Genomic DNA, 25,374 nt, shown 5'->3' on the forward strand with positions numbered 1-25,374 from the left:
TAGCTGAGCCAGGTAACCTGGAATATATGAAATACAAAAAGGAATTAAAACAATGTACAATTTTACCATGACATCTAAGAACTCCAACCACAAATGGCTGACATCATTTAACACTGCTTCACAATATATCACAATCAGCAGTTATATATTTGCTGATATGCAGTTTGATGATTCTGATTTGTGCAAGCTCCTCAGCATCAAAATGACTAAAATACTACGGCCTTATTGTTGCTGCACACTTTCTACACCCTCAGCACTTGTCCCTCTTGACTGTATATCTCATTAGTCTCTGTTTGTTCAGAGCCAAAGCTGCTGTTTTTCTGGTCATTTCAAGACTAGATTGCTCCACATGCCATTCATTACAATCTTTCCTACTGACCATGCCTGTGGCTTCATCCTAACCACCAGCCTATTTTCTAGACATTCCAACAACAAAATGTGCCAGTCTTAAAACACTCTAACCACAACGACTGTTCCCTAGTCCTTTTATTCCCCTTTTCTTCAGTCATGTATCCTTAAATGCTCAGAGGGCTGTCGCCTCAATTAACAACTGATGCAATCCACAGATTCGTAACTCCCCCCACTCCCCAACAAAACAGGTTCTCCTGCTTCCCGTTCAACAGATCTTACATTTAATTGTCAAATGTTCCCCTGATCCTGCGCACTTGACAATGGGAAAAGTACAACCGTGTTAAATCACCCCATAATTGCCCAGATTTTCAAGACTTTATTTGCATTTGCCGGTATCAGACAGCGCCTAGTGAACGTGTACTGTACCCTCACTAAGGTCTCAACATCCTTCGAGCACTGAGGAGCCTGAAACTACATTGAGTACTCTAACCGTGGCCTGAAAAGTTATATGTAGACTTTCCATTAAATCCAGCAAAGCAGTAAACATTTGCATGGGTTTAATTTTCATTGCTACTTTTAATGTCTTGTGAACCTAAATACCTACCCCAAAATACCATCATTATCCTCTGGGAAAAGTCCACCCATTTATTTACTGACACTGAATTCTATCTGCAACAATTTCCGCATTTCACCAATTCATCACTAGCTCTACAGCACTACAGATGCACAGACATTTTCTACAGAATTACAGAAGTACAAGTATTTTTGTTCCTAATTCCTTTCTTTTCCGATTCTTACATAGACATTAGATGAGTACAAGTTATGACTCCAGCTTGAGGTAGTAACTAAAAGTCAAAGTTGCTTGATTAGAATTCTGCTGAAACCCAGTAATTATGTTAAATCAAAATAATAAAATTCTGGAAAAGCAAACAGTTACTAGGCATTGAAGAAGAACATACTTGGATGAAGGGCCACACTTGATCATCAAGTAACCTCTCCTGGAGGCTGACTGATCAGGTCACTGTTCCAATTCCGGTCTTGTGTACAGTCTCGACTTTCTTCACTCCACCTTTGGCTGTTGCGCTCTCAGCAGAATTGGCCCTAACGTCTGGAATTTATCCCCTATTCAACCAGGTCTTCTATTCCTGTACACCCTTTATTTTATACCGTCTGCCCATGTTGTGTACCTCATAGTTCTCTGCATTGAGCTTCACCTGCCGCCTATCCATCCATTTCACTTTATAAAAGTCATTTTGAATTTCGACACTATCCTCACCACAGCTTACAGTGCTCCAAATTTTATTAATGTCCCCCAAACATGGAAATATTCTGTGCACACCAAGATCTAGATCTATTAGTAGAGCAAGGGTCCTAAAACTAAACCTTGGGGATCTCCAGCAACTGCAGTCCTCACTTTCTCCTCCTTTGTCATTGCCGAGTAGCATATGCCTCAAATGTAAAGACAGTATTTGTTTGACAATTTAGACATGCCTCTTTCCTCCATGTGTAAAATCCCCCTTTTTGGTCCATAATCAGCACTACTCCACCTTTGCTAAATGTTTTGCTTTTTATGTGCCCAGAGAGACATTGGGATTCCCTTTTGTAATCTCTCTCAACTTCTCTTATGTGTTTTTCAACTTCCTTTCTGAACCTTTTACATTGGATTTCTTTCACTTGTACTTGCTAGCTCAAACCTTTTTATGAGCATGCGATTTCTTAATTTCTCATTCAGAGATCTCTGGATGTGATTGCCCTACCTTACCTTTTGAGGAAATGTACCCTGACTATGCCCGACCCATTTCATTTTTTGAAGGTAATCCATTGTCTAGCTGTTTCTCCCGTTCGGTTGCAGTCTATCTAGCCCAGCTCTGTTCTTACCCCATTGAAGTTGGCTCTTTGCCAGTTGGTTCTTAATCTAGATTGTTCATTTCTCTTTACCACCAAATCTCAAACTTTTATGATACCATGATCACTGTCCCCTAACTGTTCTCTACTGATGCTTGCCCCAAAGAGCAAGTCTAGTGGCGTCTCCATTCTTGGGGCATTGAAGACACACTGTTTGGAAACAAACTAAGAACACTTCGCTCCTCCCTGTCCCTTAAACTACCACTGTCCCAGTCTACACTCAGTTCATTAAAATCCCGCTTCAAATGGAGCATATCCACTTGGAATTTCTTACAAGTATGGTGCATCACAAAACCAAGAACTTCTAAAAGACATGGTGGCCTTTTTTTGAATAGCTGGACACAGATATGTCTGCCACACTAATAAGGACTTTTATATAACCGTAATGATTGTGCTTTACGAGTCCAATATCCAGGGAGGGGGAACTCCGAACGTATGTGAAAATTGATGCTCTTGAAATTCGAGAGTTAGTGTTTTGTTTTGCTGAGCTGTATTATTATTTATCAGTTTGTTGTTAGTTATTATTTATTTAGTTAAGTAGTTAGTTGGGTTTTTTTATATATTTATACATTTTACATGAGGGTGGTTTGGATTTTAAAAAAGTTTTTTGGTGTTCTTTCTTGGTATTATTTTGAATTGTATTATTTTGCAATTGTTGTAATATTAAAAAATCTATTTTTCAATAAAAATATATTTTTAGAAATTTCCCTTCAGAACTATTTCAAGATGTCTACATCGCTCTATGATTTCCTTGCTTTCCTGGTTTTTCATTGCTATCTTTGAAAACAAAATTACATTCACTAAAAACCACATATTCCCAAATTAAAACTGCAAGTTCCTTTTCACTTACCTTTTGACAGTTCCTCAGGAGGTGGCACTCCAAGCAGGTAGTTGAAGAACAAGGCAGAACAGCGAAGGAATGGAAAAATGCCACGTTTCACACAGTTCCACAGGTAGCAGCCATAGGGCTTATATTCTAAAGATCTGTTGAAACAATTGCAACTCATTTTAACATGGCAAATGACAAAACGCTCACTTTGTAGAACTTGGACTCTAGAAATTGCCATTCAGAATGGAAACCATATTAAATGGGAATAATTGATTGTAGGAATGCTGAAAACTTTATTTTCAAATAAAATTAATACAAAATAGAATAATTATTGCAAGTACAGCAAAGTTTGTTTTAACTGGCACTCTTGATATACAATCAAAAATTATATGTACTCTGATGTCAGAGTATTTATGCTGTAAATAAAGTGTAATAGTGACGTGTATACACCCTGCATAACAGCTCTAATCCTTACTGTGAGCTTTTGCATTGATATCAGGAGGTGCGTTTTGAGAGATGTTGATGTCTTGAAGTTTTGCTTGGTCAGGGTTTACTGTGGTTATGCGTACCTCTTGATTGTCTGCAATAATTGATCAACTGACACACTCCTGGTCCCATTGGTGCTGGTTAATAAAAAGGGTGCTATATATTTGAAATGATGGGGGGGAGGGGGGTCAGTTAGCTGGATGACTGGTTCGTGATACAGAGTGATTCCAATCGTGTAGGTTCAATTCTTGGGCCGACTCTCCTCCTCAACCTCTCCCCTCACTTGAGGCATGGTGACCCTCACGTTAAAACGCAAATAGTCATCTTTATCTAAAATGAGAGCAGCACTATGGTGCAGTAGAGGAATGGTGACTTTAAAATTTGATATCTAACAGTGGGAACACTGCCCAAGGGGGCAGTGATGTGAGCAAACTGTAACACTGACCTCTGAACAGCCAAGAACCTCAGATTAACATCACAAAAACCTGCATAAAGAACAGAACTCTACATTCTCACAAATTAATTATGAGTGAGTTGGAGCCTCGTTAGATATGAAAAAACTTTTTACCTTTCAGATGTACACAACCATCTTACACCTCGATTTTTGCACCGCAAGTTTCTACTCCAATGTGCCGGTCTAAAGCTCAGGAGGCCAAGCTGTTCCCAAGCTTTTGGCAACATAGGAAGACTTCCAAAAAAAAAAATCAAGCGTGCTTATCCTAAACTTTCCAACTCTTCCACACTGGGATACAACCAACATCCATTCATCATCTCAGCTGAAGAAATGTTGAAAGTTGGGAACTACATGTGTGTCAACAAGGACATCAGGATCAGGAAATGTGGCAATATGACAGAACGGAGCAAGATCACTGAATCTTACAGCACAGGAGGGGATTTGGTTTGGAAACCTGTGCTAGTTATTCAAAAGAAGCATCCAGATAGTTTCATTCTGCATAGCCTTGGGCATTATTCCTTTCTACTTGAAATGTGTTTTAGTCACTACCCCTCAGAAAATCAGGCTTTAACCCCACTGTGTTTGCCAACTACAGCCTCATCTCCAATCTTTCGTTCCTCTCCAAAGTCTTTAAACAAGTTGCTGTTTCCAAATCCCATGTCCATCTTTCCTGGAAATCTATGTAATCATTCCTCTAATCAGGTTTCTGCCTCTGCCACAATAGTGAAACAGCTCTGATCAAAGTTAGAAATGACATTGTGTGGTTCTGACAAAACACACCCTCATTCTTCAGCTTTTTTGATGCAGCTTTTGATATTCCTGACCACATCAATATCGCTCCACCACTGTCCAGCTGTTGAGTCTATTCTCTTCTGGTTCATCCATTCAATCAGAGCCAGGGAATTACTAGCAATGACTTCTCATTCTGTTCATGCACCATTAGGATACTACAAGGATGTATCCTTAGCTCCCTCCAACTTGCAGATTCACCTGCATGCTGCCCCGAGGTCACATCATTGATGAAACCTAGCTCCACCTTACAAATATTTTACAACTCCTCCATTCCTGAGAAATGCTATCGGCCTATCCAACATCCAGTATCAAATTCCTCCAAGAGTGGCCAGACCAAGGACACTGTTTCAGCTTCATTCCAAACTCAATTCACTAGCTACTGATTCCATCCCTCTCTCTGGCAAAAGTCTATTCCCAATTTTGCTGTTGTACTTCAGTGAGATGTCTGTGTCATCACTAAAACTATCTATTTCGACCTCAATAGCATTCTTCAACTCCACCATCTCAGATCATTGGCTCATTCATGTCTTTGTTAGCTCCAGATTCAACTATTCTAATGCACTCCTGCCTGGTTTCCCAAATTCTGCCCTCCACAGGTCATCCAAATCTCTGCTTCCAATGTTGTAACTTGCAGCAAGTTCCTTTCCCCTTCACGCCCAAGCTAGTGATTAAGTTGCTTGTTGATTTTAAAATTCTCATCCTTGTTTGGAAAACTCTATCTCTGGAATCAAGTCAGAGTCTCTCAGCCCTCAGAGATCTCTGTGCACCTCTTCTTCAGACCTCATGAAACCCCAACCTGATCTCTGTATTACTGGTGACCATGACTTCATCGGTTGAGATCACAAGTAGAATGCTCCCTTTCACCTCGCTGCCTCTCCACCTCTCTTTCTTCCTTTAGGACACTCCTTAAAACTTCTCTCTTTGACCCAGCTTTTGATCGTTTGACTGTATACATAGTGTGGCTTAGTATCATACATTTTTAAAATAAAACACAAAAGCAATATATTAGATTTAGTAACCAAGTAGACTGCGAACTGAGCCCAGCTCGGAAATAATGTCTCTTGAAGGTTTGTCAGGAACTAAGCAGTTATATCACTGCAAGGAACTTTAGTTTCTGTCTCATACCTGCTTGTGTATTCTCGAAGCATTTCATACAGTTCTGCTGCTGACTGAGACTCCTCACTCTCCTCTTCATCCTGCTCCATAGGACAATCTGCTCAGGAATAACACAAGTATTGCACAAAACAATGGCGTCTTGAACTGTACAATTTGTTTCGATATAACGTGATAGTTCCTGTGCGATCCCACGCTACAAGAAAATCGCGTAATAGCAGCACCATTTAAACCAATGGGACCGGAATCACATTATAGCCAATATAGGTGGGGAAAGGTTACGTTCAACAAATAGTGGTCTAAATTCTTCCATTGTGTAATAGTCAATTCATGTTGAAGAAACACATGTTACACCAACTATACCATTAACCCAAATAAAAACAAAGAAAAGCAAAACAAAGGAAAGCTTGCATGCAAGTTTAGTGGTTACTTAAAAGTCAATTTAGTCAGCTAGACCAAAACAATCCTACAACCAAAGAATGCAGCCTCAGCAGCAATGTGGCAGGGGTACAAAGAGAGAAAACACGGTTGCTTGATGCTGCATGAATCAACAAAACAAAAATGAAATGCCATATCTCTACTTAAAATTAATTAACGTCAAACACTTTCTTTTAGGCACATGCAATTCTCTTGTGTTTTTAGGCCTATACACCAATTCAAACTGGTTTAAGACTACTCCATAAGACCATAAGACATAGGAGTGGAAGTAAGGCCATTCGGCCCATCGAGTCCACTCCGCCATTCAATCATGGCTGACGCGCATTTCAGCTCCACTTACCAGCGTTCTCCCCGTAGCCCTTAATTCCTCTAGACAACAAGAACCTATCAATCTCGGCCTTGAAGACATTTAGCGTCCCGGCTTCCACCGCACTCCGTGGCAATGAATTCCACAGGCCCACCACTCTCTGGCTGAAGAAATGTCTCCGCATTTCTGTTCTGAAATGACCCCCTCTAATTCTAAGGCTGTGCCCACGGGTCCTAGTCTCCTCGCCTAACAGAAACAATTTCCTAGCATCCACCTTTTCAAAGCCATGTATTATTTTGTAAGTCTCTATTAGATCTCCCCTTAATCTTCTAAACTCCAACGAATACAATCCCAGTATCCTCAGCCGTTCCTCATATGCTAGACCTGTCATTCCAGGGATCATCCGTGTGAATCTCCGCTGGACACATTCCAGTGCCAGTATGTCCTTCCTGAGGTGTGGGGACCAAAACTGGACACAGTACTCCAAATGGGGCCTAACCAGAGCTTTATAAAGTCTTAGTAGTACATCTCTGCTTTTATATTCCAACCCTCTTGAGATAAGAGACAACATTGCATTCGCTTTCTTAATCACAGACTCAACCTGCATGTTTACCTTTAGAGAATCCTCGACTAGCACTCCCAGATCCCTTTGTGCTTTGGCTTTATTAATTTTCTCACCATTTAGAAAGTAGTCTGTGCTTTTATTCTTTTTGCCAAAGTGCAAGACCTCGCACTTGCTCACGTTAAATTCCATCAGCCATTTCCTGGACCACTCTCCCAACCTGTCTAGATCCTTCTGTAGCCTCCCCACTTCCTCAGTACTACCTGCCTGTCCACCTAACTTCGTATCATCGGCAAACTTCGCTAGAATGCCCCCGGTTCCCTCATCCAAATCATTAATATATAATGCGAACAGCTGTGGCCCCAGCACCGAACCCTGCGGGACACCGCTCGTCACCGGCTGCCATTCTGAAAAAGAACCTTTTATCCCAACTCTCTGCCTTCTGTTAGACAGCCAATCCTCAATCCATCCCAGCAGCTCACCTCGAACACCATGGGCCCTCACCTTGCTCAGCAGCCTCCCGTGTGGCACCTTTTCAAAGGCCTTTTGAAAGTCTAGATAGACCACATCCACTGGGTTTCCCTGGTCTAACCTACATGTTACCTCTTCAAAAAATTCCAACAGGTTTGTCAGGCATGACCTCCCTTTACTAAATCCATGTTGACTTGTTCTAATCAGACTCTGCTCTTCCAAGAATTTAGAAACCTCATCCTTAATGATGGATTCTAGAATTTTACCAACAACCGAGGTTAAGCTGATTGGCCTATAATTTTCCATCTTTTGCCTTGATCCTTTCTTGAACAAGGGGGTTACTACAGCCATCTTCCAATCATCCGGGACCTTTCCTGACTCCAGTGACTCTTGAAAGATCTCAACCAATGCCTCTGCTATTTCCTCAGCAACCTCTCTCAGAACTCTAGGGTGTATCCCATCGGGGCCAGGAGATTTATCAATTTTAAGACTTTTTAACTTTTCTAGCACTATCTCTTTCGTAATGGCAACCATACTCAACTCAGCCCCATGACACCCTTTAATTTTTGGGATATTACTCATGTCTTCCACTGTGAAAACTGATGCAAAGTACTTGTTAAGTTCTCCTGCTATTTCCTTATCTCCCATCACTAGGCTCCCTGCATCAGTGTGAAGTGGCCCAATGTCTACTTTTGCCTGTCGTTTGTTTCTTATGTACTGAAAGAAACTTTTACTATTATTTCTAATATTACTGGCTAGCCTACCTTCATATTTGATCCTCTCATTTCTTATTACACTCTTTGTTATCCTCTGTTTGCTTCTGTATCCTTCCCAATCTTCTGATTTCCCACTGTTCCTAGCCACTTTATAGGATCTCTCTTTTTCTTTCATACATTTCCTGACTTCCTTTGTCAGCCAAGGTTGTCTAATCCCTCCCCGGTTAATCTTTCTTTTCTTGGGAATGAACCTCTGTACAGTGTCCTCAATTATACCTACAAACTCCTGCCATTTTTGCTCTAGTGTCTTCCTGGTTAGCCTCTGCTTCCAGTCTATTTTAGTCAGTTCCTCTCTCATGCCTTCATAATTACCTTTATTCAACTGTAACACCATTACATCAGATTTTGCCTTCTCCCTTTCAAACTCCAGACTGAACTCTACCATATTATGGTCGCTACTTCCTAAGGGTTCCCTTACTTTAAGATCTTTTATAGAGTCTGGTTCATTGCAAAGCACTAGGTCCAGAATAGCCTGCTCTCTTGTGGACTCCATGACAAGCTGTTCCAAAAAGCCATCCTGTAAGCATTCCATGAATTCCCTTTCTTTAGATCCACTAGCAACATTATTTACCCAGTCCACCTGCATATTGAAGTCACCCATGATCAATGTAACCTTGCCTTTCTGATATGTTATATTAGTTATCAAGGTAACAACTTAATTAATTTTTACAGTTTTGGATTACCTGTTACTTTGGTCAGATCCTTGGCATGTCACTCTCACATCTATCATGTTACTTCAGCCATTTGGTTTGTCTCCAGCACTACCTTATTTTAAATTCTTTGTAAATAATTCTCTGCCTCAATTATATATCAACCCTTCACTTGCTATTCAGCTTTTGACACTTTACTCACACCGCCTGACACTTCTGATCACCTACAGAGACTAATTATTCAGCGTGTTGACACTTCATACATGCCATTTGTAGGATCGTTTGATCTCTCTATTGAGCTCTCTCTGCCTGTACGCTTTTCTTCACTTCATCTGACGAAGGAGCAACTCTCCAAATGCTTATGATTTCAAATAAACCTGTTGGACGAGAAAGTGGGACTTCTAATCTTGTTACTTTTTGACCTTGGTGTAGTGGTTTAGTACAAAGTAGTGGCTTGCTTAGCCAATTCAAAGGGCAGTTCAGAATGAACCGCATTGCTATGGGTCTGGACTCTGCAAATTTTCTTCCCGAAAGGACATTAGCGATGGGCTTTCCCAACAATTGATTACAGTCTTAGTAATACTGCTATGAAACTAACTTTCCATTCCAAATTTAATTTTAATTAATTAACCAAATTTATGAACTAATCAACAGGTTCCGTGGTGGGATTTGAACCCGTACTTCACAAGTATGCAAGAAGGAAAAGAAGCTTTCTACTTTCAAATTCTCTGTTAGATTATTCTCATTCTATTATGAATCCATATTTGTCCAGGAATTTCCTTGGTGGATAATCATGCTCATTAGTGAGTGATTGCTGATGAAGAAGATGATTTGCTCAGGATCTCAATGTTGCATTTCTCCAACTCTGTCCTCACCAAAGAAACATGCTTTGAACTGGAGTCATGATTTCAACTGCCTCAACCCCAAGCTCTGAAATTCTCGCCTTCAATCTCTCCACATCTCAATCTCTCTGTCCCCTAAAGATGTTGCTTTAAACTTTTGATCACCTGTTCTGATTCTCCTTCTTTGACTGGGTGTCAACTTTCATTGGATTCCAGTTCCATGACGCGCCTCGAGACAGCTTAACAATTAAGGCACTACAGAAATGAAGGCTGTTGCTTTATTGTGTACTCACTGTTAAATATCTTACTAGCGCGGTGTTTCGTGGCTAAGTAAACAATCAACTGCACTTTTACATGCAAGTTATAAATGTAAAACTTACATCAAGTACGAGGCACTATAATTAGAAAATGGGTTAATGCTTATAGTGTGCTATTTTAGTATCACAGTTACACCAGGGAACATCCTAAATAGGTTTGTACTAACACTTGCCAATTTGTTACAACTGTACACATACAAATAGTAATACATTTTGGGTTGCAACCAAGTATGTCAATTTAACTAAGACCACAGAGTTTTCTTCAGAGGATTTCAAAATGCTACATGCTCCACAATAACACCAGTTAATTTCTTTTGTCGAGCATGCAGACTTATCCTTAGTGTCTTTTTATGAGGTATATCTCAATTTCAGCAAGAGAGGAATGTTGACCTCAACACTGGGGTAAGACCCTCCACTTAAAACACTATGGAATAATTTATAAACACGTGACAAAGCAGACGGGCAAACAAAATTCTAACTCTGCGCCCAGACTCAACGCAGACTGTTAATCTAAAAACTATCAACTCTATTCTTGTCCCTTGAATCCAATTATACCTTTATCAAAGTTACTCTTTTCATAGGATATCAGATTCATGGCACTTAGAAGAACTGCAGTGCTTCAAATTACAAATGCTAATGGCTGCTACTTCAGTCAAAACAGACCTGGAAAATGTCAATATTGCTAACCTCAACTCTTATCTTAAGCACCCAACTGAGAGAAAACTGTGGAAAGTAACACAGAGAAATGGGATTAGAACTTTTCCCAGCCTATGCATTTAACTTACTCTTTCCTGCAAGTCAGAGGAACTCATTCATAGAATCATGCAGGACAAGAGGTGGCCATTTGGCTCACCATGCAGGTATCAGCTGCTCTGTTGCTGCAGTCCTACATTATTTTGTACTGGTACAGTGGCTATATGTAGAGATATTTATTTATTTGATTATAACGCATTGGTTTTGTGAAAACAAAAATGTAAATTATGTTGACTTGCTGTCTGCAGTAAAGTACTCACCTGTTGTCGAGGTAAGTAGTATCTGCACAATGTGCGCCATGGTAACCAGATGGAAGAGGTAGAGGTTGTTAAATGCACAGCTGATGTCCGAGGGTTGTAGCTCCACAGTCTCCTCCCAGTACAAGGAAGGAAATGCTAGAACTAGGCTGACCTGGAATCATAATCAGGTGCAGCAAAGTCAAAGACTAAGTTGCAAATTAACCTGTGAAATATAAACTCATCACTGATCATACAAACCAAGCAGATATTTAGTGTCACGGATGGAAGGGAAGTAAAAGAAATCTAAAAATGGGATTCAGCCACTTTTAACTTCAAGGGAATCTGCTGGTCTCTGTGGCCAGGTTTTTGGGAAAGGAAGTACTGTGTGCAGTTCTGGTTGCCTCACTTTAGGAAAGATGTGGAAGCTTTGGAGAGGGTGCAGAGAAGATTTACCAGGATATTGCCTGGAATGGAGAATAGGTCATACAAGGAAAGGTCGAAAGTGCTAGGCCTTTTCTCATTGGAACAGCGAAGGATGAAGGGTGACTTGATAGACATTTATAAGATGATCAGAGGAATAGATAGAGTAAACAGTCAGAAACTTTTTCCCCAGGTACAACAGAGTGTTACAAGGGGACATAAATTTAAGGTGAAGGGTGGAAGGTATAGGGGGGATGTCAGGGGTAGGTTCTTTACCCAGAGTGTGGTGGGGGCATGGAATGCACTGCCTGTGGGAGTGGCAGAGTCAGAATCATTGGTGACCTTTAAGCGGCAATTGGATAGGTACATGGATGGGTGCTTAAGCTCGGACAAATGTTCGGCACAACATCGAGGGCTGAAGGGCCTGTTCTGTGCTGTATTGTTCTATGTTCTATGAAGGGAATTGTTGGGTCACAGATACTGTTCATCATACCCATTCGCATATTCAGTGCAATTGACTTGACCATCTTTGTTGGGTTTGTTACTATTATTATTATTAATACTGCCTCTATTACTGAGTGAATGAGGTCAAAGATTGTCTCGCTGAAAAGGGCAACTCTACAGACTGGGGAAAATTAATTCAGTAGTTACTTAGAGTCATAGAGATGCACAGCACGGAAACAGACCCTTTGGTCCAACTCGTCCATGCCGACCAGATATCCCAACCCAATCTAGTCCCACCTGCCAGCACCCGGCCCATTTCCCTCCAAACCCTTCCTATTCATATATCCAACCAGATCCCTTTTAAACATTGTAATTGTACCAGCTTCCACCACTTCCTCTGGCAGCTAATTTCATAGACGCACCACACACTGAGTGAAAAGTTACCCCTTATATCTTTCACCTCTCATCCTAAACCTATGGCCTCTAGTTCTGGATTCCCCGACCCCAGTGAAAAGATTTTGTCTATTTATCCTGTCCAAGCTTTATGATGCTTCAATTATCCACACAGTTTCCCTCTTCAGTACAAGAGATGAAAAGATTCAGGTCTTTCTCACAAATCATTGTTTCAGTATGCAGATAGTTAAAAATCACACAACACCAGGTTATAGTCCAACAGGTTTTCTTGGAAGCACTAGCTTTCGGAGCGCTGCTCCTTCGTCAGGTAGTTGTGGAGTATAAGATCGTAAGCCACAGAATTTATAGCAAAAGTTTACAGTGTGATGTAACTGAAATTATATATTGAAAAAGACCCAGATTGTTTGTTAGGTCTCTCATCTTTTAGAATGACCATATCGGTTTCAGTTCTTTCATATGTAAATCGCAAAACCTTTTTTAAAAGTTACATTCGCAAGTGAACTTTAACAATTGGTATCATGTCGGCCAGATAATGTATTTAAAGTGTGAGGTGCCCTACGTGAGACTGTCTGTGCCACAACGGTAAGACTGATTCTAATCTAAAAAATGGATTTACAGAATCTTACATGGATTCATAGAGTTTTTGAGTAAAGTAAAATGTCATTCTGCAAGTGCAAATTCACCCCACAAACTTATATTTTTATGTGTGCATGCGTGTTTTGGGGGGGAGGGGGGGGGGTAAGAGAATTGGGGGTGCTGGTCATGAGTAAGAGAGTGAGAGAGCATGTGAGTGTATGTGTGAGCATATGAGAGGGGGTCTGCGGGAATGTATGGGTCTATAGGAGAGTGTGTGTGTGTCTGCAGGTCTGTCTGTATAGTGCAATGGCGATCACCTGTAGTGTGACATGAACCCTAGGTCCCCGTTGAGGCCATCGCCATGGGTACCAAACTTGGCTATCAACCTCTGCGTGGTCACATTTTGTTGTTGCCTGTCCTGAAGTCCGCCTTGGAGGACGGTCACCCGAAGGTCCAAGGTCGAATGTCTGGACCGCTGAAGTGTTGTCCGACTGGGAGGGAACACTCCTGTTTGTTGATTATTGTGCAGTGTCCACTCATCTGTTGCCATAGCCTCTGTTTGGTCTCACCAATATACCATGCCTCAGGGCATCCTTGTCTGCGGTGTATGAGGTAGACAAAGTTTGCTGAGTACCTGTCACGTACAACGTGGGAGGTGTCCCTACCCATAATGGTGGTATCCGTGAAGACACTGACACATCTTGCAGCGTCCACCGTGACAATGTTGTATGGTGTCCTGAAAGATGGCCAGTTTGCTATGAACAATGACCTGAGAGAGGTTTGGTGGTTGTTTAAAGGTGAGCAGTGGAGGTGTGGGGAAGGTCTTGGCAAGGTGCTCATCCTCATTGATAATGCGTTGCAGGCCGCGAAGACCATAGCGTAGTTGTTTGGCTCCTGGGAAGTACTGGACAATAAAAGGTTACCCTGTTGGTAGCAGCTCGTGTCCGTCTCTTGAGGAGGTCATTACAGTTTCGCGCTGTGGCACACTGGAACTGGTGGTTGATGAGTTGAGCATTGTACCCTGTTCTTATGAGGGCATCCCTGAGTACTTCCAGGTGCCCATCACATTCCTACTAATCTGAGCAGATCTTGCGTATGGCTGTTTTTGTGTGTTTCGGGTGGAAGCTGGAGAAGTGTAGCATCATGAGTTTATCCGTGGGTGTGCGGTAGAGTGAGGTGCTGAGGTGCCCGTCCTTGATAGAGATGAGTGTGTCCAAGAATGAAACAGATAGTAGATGGGGAGTCCATGGGGATAGTCCATGAGTAGATAGTCCATGGGGAGTTTGATGGTGGGATGAACTTTTGATATCACTGTGTAGTTGCTTCAGTGACTCTTCGCCATGGGTCCAGACGAAGAAAATGTCGTCAATGTACCTGCTGTATCGTGTTGGTTGGAGGTTCTGCATAGTGAAGAAGTCTTGTTTGAACCTGTGCATGTTGGCGTGCAAATTTGGTCCCCGTGGCTGTCTGCGTGTCTGGATGAAGGACTGGTTGTCAAAGCTGAAGATGTTGTGATCGAGGATAAAGCAGATGAGTTGTGGGTGCTTGGAGATTGGCAGCTGTTGGTATTGAATACTGAAGTTGTTGCTGCAATGCCATCGTTGTTGGGGACCTTGGTGTAGAGTGCTGAAATACCTGGTACTCTGTGTGATTTTTAACTGTGTACACCCCAGTCTAACACTGGCATCTCCAAATCATCAGTATGCAGATAATCCTTGTGCATGCACTCACTCAGAAACTGAAATCCTGGTCACACTCAACTCTGAAGAATGAGAAAATGGGCCTTTAAAGTAATGCCCAGGAAACTAAGGTCTTTTTCCAAGTAGCACACATGGCGCAATTTGCTCTCCCTGCTCCTGTCTCCAACACCTGTTCGCATCAAGTGACATATCGCTTGAAAATGTCAACCATTTTCCATATCTCTGGATGTCACTTGTCCATGAAGGCAGAAAGACATGACTAAATCATCACCAGCTGCAATATGTGCAACTGACTGAGAAAACGGTTTGAGGGCTCGGATCTCAAACCAGAGATTAAAGGTTCTGGTTTACTGGACAACAGTTATCCCTGTGCATTTGTGCACTTCACAAACGTGGACAACCTACAACTATGCGGGGAGGCATTAGCACAGTGATAACGCCAATGGACTGGTAACATAGAGACTGAGGTGGCACAAGTTCAAAACACACCTCACAGTCGTTGGTGGAATTCAAATTTAGTTTAAAATGTTAATTATTTTTTAAAATCTAGAATTAGAAGCTGATCATAAATCTATCATTGGCTGCCAATAAACTTATTTTGCACAAATGCCTTTTAGGGAAGGCTATCTGCTATCCTAAGGCAGTCTAACTTACATATAAACACACACAAATATGTCTGACTCTTACTGGACTCTGAAATGGCCAAGTAAGCCACTCAAAATTCTCAAGAACAAGTAGGTATCAGCAGCAAATACTGGAGGCCAGGAAAGAATTTAAAAAATGGCATTACCACTTCTCCAGTGCTTTGAAGTGTGACTTCATGATATTCTCCAAATTAAGTGACAAGAAAGGCAGTCCAGCAACAGTGTTCTCTCCAAAACCAAACTGCCTGGCATCAAGTGTTCTGCTGTGTGGGACGTTATTTGTATGCCTGACTTCAGCCTCCTGAAGCAACTGGTCACAGCAAGAGACCAGAACAATGGAAACGTTTTAAGGGGAGTCCTCAAGACTTCCTCAAATTATTAAATACCCTCGCTGAGTTATTGGAGTCTCTGGCTTGTAACAAATCAAAACGGAGAAGGTTTATTTATGAACGTAAGTAATAAGAGAAAGAGCAGAACATGCAGTCAACGAGGTCTGGCCTGCCACTCAATACGATCGTGGGTGAACTCAGTCCCACTTTTCTGATTGCTTCCCTCATCCTTCTAGTCCATGCAGTCCTGAAAATATGTCCATCACAGTCTTAAATATTCTAAACAGTGCAGCATGCACAACCCTCTGACATAGATAATTCCAAAAGATTCAAAATCCTCTGAATGAACATATTTTTATTTCAGTCCTCAATGATGACCCCTTATTGTCAGGCTGTGCTTGTGTTTTAGATTCCCTGATTAGCGGAAATAACTTCTTCATGTTTAACATATGAAACATACAAGGCTCTAAGGGGCTTTGAATGTGAATATCCACATGATTTACTCAGCCTCTCATCACAGATTACCCTCTCATCCTATGTATAATCTAGTGAACCTTCACTGCCTCCAAAAGGAAATGGAAATATCCTTTATATTTCCAAATATATCCTTCCATAAATATGGAGACTGGAAATCAAACATTACACTGTATTCCAAATGCACTCTCAAAGTCCTATACAATTGTTGCATGAGTTATTTCTTCGCTCCAATCCCCTTGCAATACAGGCCAACATGCCATTTGCTTTCCTAACTGTTTTCTGTGCCTGCATACTAACTTGTGGTGTTTCTTGTTTGAGTACGGTCACAAACTTGGTGTGTAAAACTGGGGGGGATGGCGGTGGGGGAACATTGCGATGACCCTTTAAAAAAACTATTATTTTCGGTGTTTAGAGATTTAACAATGAATGTCTGTGGGTAAGCAGCAGCAGGTGCTTGAATTTATATTTTGTATTGAGCAGGCCCAAGGAGCACTCGGCCAATTAATTTATAAAGACACTTGGGAGACTAAGGACCAATTGAATATAAAGCTGAGTGCTTTGACACCCGGAAGCCAATCAAATTATACGAATTTAAGATGTAATCATGGGTATAAAAGATGCAGGGATTTTGCAAAATGCCATCTAAAGAAATAAACATCTTGCTCTCAAAAGCAACTTCTGAGAGGGCACCATCTATTTAAAAGGTACCAAGACATTTGATAACTAAAATACACTCAGTAAAAAGTGAGACGATGACCTAGGAGAAGACAGCAGATTTGGAAAGAAGAGGAAGGAAGGCTGAAGGAAGAAGGGAAGACCGAAAGAAGGGAAGACCATTTGTGTGAAAGATTAAGTTCCAAATTAGCATTATTATTAATCGTGTTATTGGAAAAGCAAAATTAATACAATTGTGGTTAGCTAGTTAAGGGAAAGAGTATTCAGTTTGTTAATAGTTTTGTTAGTGTTCACTGTTAAGGTTAAATAAATAAATTGTTACTTTTTATTTATACAGTGGAAATCAGGGATTTTCTTTTAGCAGGTTATGAGGCAAATTTCTCTGGGTGCTTTGGTTTAATTAGTAAAGGAGTTCAACCTCCACGTCATAACAGTACTGAAGTCTATCTGAAAATCAACATTTTCAAGTTTTACACTTCCATCTACCAGTTTGTTGCTCACTCACTTAACCGTATCACTTTATAACCTCTCAGTTAACAATTCCACTTTGCTTTGTATCTTCCACAAACTTAAGATATATCTTTTTACCAAATAAATTAATTAATATAAATTGTAAATAGCAGATGTCCCACCACTGATCCTTCCACTGCTCTATGCGCTGTTTATATACCTATTCTCTGCGCAATCCTATCCATTAGCCAATCTTTATCAATGCCATCACCCTAAACCCCATGAATCCTAATCTTGTCCACATCAACAACTGGTTTCTCTTCATTGACTCTACATGTTACATGGAAACACAGAAAATTGGAGCAATTGACCATGTGGTCCTTTGAGCCTGCTCCGCCATTCAATATGGTGCCCTGTTCTCACTTTCTCCTCATACTTTGATCGCTTTAGCCCTAAGAACTTCAACTAAATCCTTCTTAAAGATATTCAATGTGTTGGCCTCAACCGCTTTCTGTGGCAGCGAATTTACGAGCTCACTACTTTCTAGGTGAAGAAATTTCTCACCTCAGTCCTAAATGGCCTACCCCAAGTGTTTAGACCGTGACCCTGGTCATCAGGAACATCCTTGTATATACCCTGTCTAGTCCTGTTCGAATTTGATACCCTCTTATTCTTCCAAAGACCAGTGAAGACACCCCTAACTGATCCAATCTCTCTTTGGTTGTCTATCCTGCCATCCCAGGAATCAGTCTTGCTCACTGCACTCCCTGTATAGCTCAAATACGCTTCCTCAGATCAGCAGGTCAAAACTGTACACAATACTCCAGCTGTGGTCTCACCAAAGCCATGCACAATTACAGCAGGACATCTTTGTTCCCGTGTCTGCACTCTCTTACTATGAAGGCCAACATACCATTTGCCTTTTTCATCACCTGCTGCACCTGCATGCTTATCTTCAGCAATGGTGCATGACGACTCCTTGGTGTGGTTGCACCTCCCCCCTTTCCCAATCTATCACTATTCAGAAAATCAACGGTCTTCCTGTCTTTGCTTCTAAAGTAGACAATCTGGCATTTATCCACATGCCATGCTTATGCCCACTCACTCACCTTGTCCACATCACAATGAAGCATCTCTGCATCCACCTCACAATTCACCTTCCCACCCAGTTTTGTGTCATCTGCAAATTTGCAGGCATTACATTTAATTCCCTCATCTAAATGGTTTACATATGTTGTGAATAGCCGGGGTCTAAGCACTAATTCCCATGATATCCCACGAGTCACTTGCTGCCTCTCAGAAGAGGATTAATTTATTCTTACTCTATTTCCAGTCTGGCAACAGTATGGTACAGTATCTGTTACAGTACACTATTCCTAATCCCATGAACTTCACGCTTACATGCCAATCTTTTATATAGGACCTTATTGACAGCCTTCTCAAAGTCCAAGTAAACCACATCTACTGGCTCCCATTATCACTCTACAAGTTACATCCTCAAAATTCCAGTAGACTTATATAGCATCTTCAAAAAACTGGAATAAATTTGTCAAGAAGAATTTGCTTTTAGTAAAACCATGCTTTTCTAAGTAAATTGTTAAGCATTCCTTTGTAAATGATTCTTGCAGTTTCCCAACTACAGGCTAACTGCTCTATTCTTGCCAATTTTCTCTCGCTCCTTTTAGTAAGCAACGATAAGTGAAGGGGCAAGTATTGTTGAGGAAATGGGGTGGCTGCAGAAGGACTTGGACAGACTCGGAGAGCAGGCAAAGAAGTGGAAGATGGAATACAATGTGGAAAAGTGCAAAGTTATGCATGTTGGGAGGAAGAATAGAGGCGTACACTATTTTCTAAATGGGGAAAGGCTTTGGAAATCTGATGCACAAAGGGACTTGGGATTCTAGCTCAGAATTCTCTTGAGGTTAACATGTAAGTTCAGTTAGCATTAGGAAGGCAAATGCAATGTTAACATTCATTTTAAGAGGGCGAGAATAAAAAACAGGTGAGCAATTCTGGGCCCCGTATCTAAGGAAAGATGTGCTGGTGTTAGAGGGGACCAGAGGAGCTTCACTAGAGTGATGCTGGGGATGAAGGGCTTGCCATTTGAGGAGTGGCTGAGGGCTCTGGGTCTTTACTCGATTGAGTTTGGAAGGATGAGGATGGGGGTGGGGATGGAGCGGAATCTCATTGAAACTTACAGAATACGGAGAGGCCTGGATGGAGTGGACGTGAAGGAGGTCTTTCCACCATGCTTAACAATTTACTTAGAAAAGTACAGTTTACTAAAAGCAGACACGAGCACCACAAGGCGCTGCCTCAGAGTGAAGGGATGAACTTTTAGGACTAAGATGAGGAGGAATGAGCCAGAGGCTGGTGAATCTGTGGAACTCTCTGTCACAGAAGGACGTGCAAGCCAAGTCACTGAGTGTTTTTAGACTGAGATAGATATGTCATTGATTAGTAAGGGCAACAAAAATTACAGGAAGGAGAATGTGGTTGAGGAAAAGATGAGCCATGATGGAATGGCAGAGTAAATTCAAGTAGCCAAATGGCCCAAATATGTTCCCCTATCTTATGGTCTAAGGAAAAGCAGTGTTTAATTTGCAAGTTTCCAAACTAATGACAGCATTCCCAAATTTAAGCAATTTTAGAAACTCAGTCAGCAAGTTTGCTATTTCTCAGCTCTCCTTTTTGGAAACTGAAGCCGCCAGTTTCTGGAGATTTGTTGAATTTTAGTCCGTTTGGCTTCTCCAATATTTTTTCTCTGCTGATATTAAATATTCCTATTTTCGGCCTGAAGGCCTCATCTGTTTCTGGCATGCATCTTGTGTTTTCTTCTGTGAAGAAAGACACAAAATATTTGTTGAATACCTGTCATTTTCCTACTCCCTACGAAATTTCCCCTGTTTCTGCTTCTAAGAGACTATTATTTATTTTAGCAAATTTTTTAAAAACGTAGAAGTTTTTATGTTATTAGCGAATGTACTTGTTCTTTCCTCTTATCTAAATCAACTTTTTGTATGATAATTTTGGTTGATAACATACTCAATCTTCTGACCTGCTTTTTTTATTCATTCACGGGATTTTGGTATCACTGGCTACACCAGCATTTATTATACATCCCTAATTACCCAGAGGGCAGTTAGGAGTCACATTGCTGTGGATCTGGAGTTGCATGCAGGCCAGACCAGATTATATGGCAGGTGACACAAGTAAAGCAGGTGGCTTTTTTCTGACAATCGGCAATGGTTTCACAGACATCATTAGACTTGTAATTCCAAATTCTTTACTGAATTAAAGCTCCACCATCTGCTGTGGCAAGGTTTGAACTCAGGTCTCCAAGACATTGGCTGAATGAATGATGAATAGTCTAGCAATAATATTACTAGGCCATTGCTTCCTCTCACTATTCTTGCAACAATATAAGTCTCTTGTTTTAAATTCATACTACCTTTAATTTCTTTGAGTCACAAATGAATCTTCCTTGCTGAGCATTTTTCTTTAATGCAATGAATTTTTGTTGAACATTTTAAAATATTTCTTGAAATATTTTCCACTCTTTATTTACCAACATCCCTTTTAATCTATGTACTTAACCCAGTTTAGTCAGTTCTCCCTGCACATGGACATAATTGGTTTGTGACTGGAGTATGGAGTACATCATTTTCAAACTTAATGAGGACTTAATTTGTACTATGATCACTATTTACCAAGGGGATCTTTTACTTTGACATTACTAATTAATCTTGCCTCATTACATAATGCCTAATCTAAACAAGTCATTTCCTAATTGATTTCCCAATGTGTTGCTTCAAGAAATGAAAACATTGCACCATTTTATCACAGGACCACTCTAAGGCTTAATTAAGAATGCACTGAACACATTGAGAAATTGTCAGGAGCACACAGGTGTCACAGAAGGCACACAAACCTCAAAGCACCTCATCTGCCTGGCCCATCAACTACTGATTGCTCCCCAGATTTCAGAGTTCAAGGTTTGCACACCTCTGAGATCAGCAATCTCAGAGCCCAGCATGATCCTCAGAGACTGCAGCAGATAAGGAAATCATTACAGTAGATTTAAAAAGAAATCTAGATCCACCCTGAGCTGACACCTGCATTACAGTTAAAACAGAATGTAAATATTGATACACCATGAAGGTCCATCAAGATCTTTGTAATCCAAAAGCCTCATCATACACATACAACAAACACTGAGTAGATTCTATGGATTTTAATCTTTTGGTTAAAGGGTAGTTTACCCTTTATTCTAATTCCTCATAGCTATTATGAGATGTGATGAGAAGCTATCATCCAACTTGATACTTCTAAACATGAAGTTAGTTTGGCTAGTTTTCAGAGCACAAGTTGGGCAACCGATTTGAGCTTTAGTGGTTAAAATCACAAGTAAAGAGTAATTGTTAACTCAGCATGCTCCAGACATGGATAGAAGCTTCAGTTCCTATGGGATGAAGTCTATTTAAAGAAACTCTCTTGATGCTCTGGTCTCCAAATGTAACACAGAGGCGGCTAATCAGCCCTACAAATCTATTCTACCGTACAGTTAGATCATGGCTGACCTGTGCCTTAACCATATCCCTAATATCCATCCCTAATGAAAAACTATCAATTTTGATTTTGAAAGTTTAAATTGATCCTGAGGCTTAATATATCTTCGGGATAAGGATTTCCATGAATCCATGACATGAAGAAAATGTTTCCTGTTAGGATTCAGAATCATGAAGTCTAAAAGTGTGTTTTTGAAATTAAAATGAAAGAAATAATGGATGAACTATTCTTCTCAAATGTCATGAATCATAAACATACCAAGAGATGGAAAAAGTCAATATCCAAGATTGACCAAGTGTCTTCAACATCCAGATGAGGCAGAAACACTAGAAACGAAAACACAGAATCACAAGCTATAAATTACATTTCTTGGCCAAAGTGAATGGGTAATTATCAGAAGGATTGCAAACTAGTTAAACTGAACTGTATGATTCTTTCAATAAGATAAGTCAAATGACCAAAGTTCAGCAAAACTGAAAACAACATGAAAATAACATGTTTGAGTATTGTGTGCATACATCCAGACAAAAATTTATATGGATGGTCTGATTTCAATCCCATTCGCTAATTTCTCTTCTTAGTCTGAAGTGAACAAAGGTATCATGGAAATTAGTAGACACTGTTGCATTTAGATTGATGCTGTGCTGATATTTTACGTTATCTTAAAGATTTCAAAAAAGGCAAAGCATGATGTTTCTAACCCGGATGCATATTTGGGATGTGATAGATCTGACCAAAACAAAGAACTTTCACACTTTTAGTTTAATTTATTTCTAGTAATATGAATTAAGGATTGTAAGATATGGGAACCTAAGTAGGCCAATCAGCCTATTGAGTCAGCTTTTGGCATGGCTGACCTGATAATGTTCAACTCCATATTCCTGCCTTAACTCCCATCACCTTTGATTGCCTTACTGACTAAAAACCTGACTCAGCCCTAAATATACTCAATGACTCAATAGCCCTCTGGGATAAAGAATTCCACAGATTCACTAACACCAAGAAGATAATCGTCCACATCTCTGTCTTAAATGTGCAACCCTTTACTCTTAAGATTATGTCCTCTGGCCCGAGATTCTTTCACAAGGGGAAACAACATTTTCACATCTACTCTGTCAAATCCCCTAAACAGTGCAAAAGAGGTTTACTAGGCTGAATACAAGAAATAGGAGCACCTGTAGGCCATTTGGCCTCTTTTGCCTGATCCACCATTCAGCAGGATCATGGGTGATTTGGTTTTGGCCTTGATTCTACTGTTTTGCCTGCCTCCACAATCCTTGAGTCCCTTGTCAATCAAAAATATGCCCAGCTCAACCTTGAATATATTGAATGACCCAGACTTCAAGCTGTCTTTAGATTAGATTTAGATTAGATTAGATTACTTACAGTGTGGAAACAGGTCCTTCGGCCCAACAAGTCCACACTGCCCCGCCGAAGCGTAACCCACCCATACCCCTACATCTACCCCTTACCTAACACTACGGGCAATTTAGCATGGCCAATTCACCTGGCCGGCACATCTTTGGACTGAGGAAACCGGAGCACCCGGAGGAAACCCACGCAGGCACAGGGAGAACGTGCAAACTCCACACAGTCAGTCGCCTGAGGCGGGAATTGAACCCGGGTCTCCGGCGCTGTGAGGCAGCAGTGCTAACCACTGTGCCACCGGGCCGCCCACTTCAAGCTGTCTGTGGAAGAGAATTCCAAACACTAACAATCCTCTGAGTGAATAAATTGCGTTGCATCTTAGGACACTAGAAAAGTATGCAATAGTATTTACTTCTGTGGGAGAGACTAAAGTTAGGTGACATAGCTTATAAACAAGAGCACTCCCTAAGGTGGTAGACAGTAGAGTGAAACTAAGGTCCTAAGCAGATCTGCCATGATCTTGCTGAATAATGGGAAAAGCTCAAAAAGCTAAATAACCCCTACCCCTGCTCCCAAGTCCTATGCTTTTGGTTACTATCTTGATCTTGAAAACCCTTTATTTTTAAACTGTCTCCCCTAGTTCTGGATAGCCCATCAACAGTAAACATCTTCTCAGTAGTTATCCTATCGCTCCCCTTCGGAGTTTTTCAATTCTTATTTTTCTAAGCTCCAAAGGGCATAGTCTTATGACAATGCCCTTTGAGCCTACGCCCACATAGCAGGAACGAGCCTAGTGAAAATCCCACAGCACTATTCAAACAGCAGTGGGAGCATTCTCATCAGAAAATATTTATCCTTCAACCAACTTCACCGTAACATATTATTGGGCGTTAGCCAACTGATAGTTGTAAGACCTTAGTTTGTCTAAATTGGCTGCAATATTTCTTATATTACAATTATATCTCAAAAATGCTTCATTGGCTGTGAAGCACTGTGAAGTGGCCAGAAGTGATGAAATTGTAAGTCTTTCCCTTTTCTAAGCTCAGTGAGCATCCCAGGAACTTGGCTGAAAATCAGTTTTATATGGGATTCAGTGAGCATTATTCCATCTGCCTTGTAGAAATTAAAAAAACCAATGCTTAAACTAAATTCCACCCCAACATGTTACATTGATCATTTGTCCCAACTGTACTCATCATCATCTATTCAGTTCAATGCACATGAAAAGTTTACATGCTTAGCCCATACTTGCCTGACATTAACCGGGTCAAGTGCTTCTGGATAACTTTGGGTGATGCCACCACTCTCTGAGAAGCAGCAAACTGCAGAACTGCTTTCAGGCTAAGACCCTGCAATTAGAAATAACCAGTCACTGTTCAGAATTTGCTTCCTGTCAGCCATGTCATTTTCTGAAGTTACAGACTGAGGGTTCAATAAGTCCACTTTTTTCTTGACATAGGTTAAAGACGAAATGCAAAATTTTCCTAAGGAGGCTGAGAAAACAGAGGACAGGAAAAATATTTTGCTTCAGTTTTGGCAGACGAGAATTAAATTAGAATGAAAGGGTACACAAAGAGGAGATGCAGCAATTAGTTAACTGCAGGTAAGGAAACAGTACTCGCAAAACAAAAAAAGAAACAAAATACAACTCATATTGGATCCTGATGGCAAGTTGTCTGAATGCGGAGGGAAGCTCAAGAGCAGACTTGCACCACACAATCTTTTAGGCATCCACAGTCATCAAAGTTGTACTGAAGTACTATAGGGCTACCTATCCATCTCTATTCAAGAAAAGGCCAAAGAGAGAGAGAAATGGTTTTCAGTGACTTGGAAATAATAGTAAGGACTGCAGATGCTGGAAGTCAGAGTTGATGATATGTGGAACTGTAAAGACACAACTGGTCAGACAGTAACAAGGAACAGGAAAGTTGACACTTTGAGTCAGGACCCAGTCCTGATGAAGGGTCCCGACCCAAAACATTGATTTTCCTGCTCTTCCAATGCTGACTGACCTGCTGTGTCT

At 40.8% G+C, this 25,374-nt stretch overlaps 1 protein-coding gene across 2 annotated transcripts in view; it reads right to left on the reverse strand.

Moving 5' to 3' along the window:
• ubr1 (ubiquitin protein ligase E3 component n-recognin 1) overlaps nt 1–25,374 on the reverse strand; it is a 220,515-nt gene that overhangs the window by 19,358 nt on the left and 175,783 nt on the right. For both annotated transcript variants that reach the window (XM_072569440.1, XM_072569439.1), the window contains exons 37-41: nt 24,604–24,700; nt 22,242–22,309; nt 11,307–11,457; nt 5,943–6,030; nt 3,107–3,240 (exon numbers count right to left, since the gene is read on the reverse strand). In XM_072569440.1, coding sequence (XP_072425541.1) covers nt 3,107–3,240; nt 5,943–6,030; nt 11,307–11,457; nt 22,242–22,309; nt 24,604–24,700 — 538 coding nt within the window. The remainder of the gene's footprint in view (nt 1–3,106; nt 3,241–5,942; nt 6,031–11,306; nt 11,458–22,241; nt 22,310–24,603; nt 24,701–25,374) is intronic.

The sequence above is a fragment of the Chiloscyllium punctatum genome, chromosome 4 (assembly GCF_047496795.1).
Source record: "Chiloscyllium punctatum isolate Juve2018m chromosome 4, sChiPun1.3, whole genome shotgun sequence".
NCBI lineage: Eukaryota > Metazoa > Chordata > Chondrichthyes > Orectolobiformes > Hemiscylliidae > Chiloscyllium > Chiloscyllium punctatum.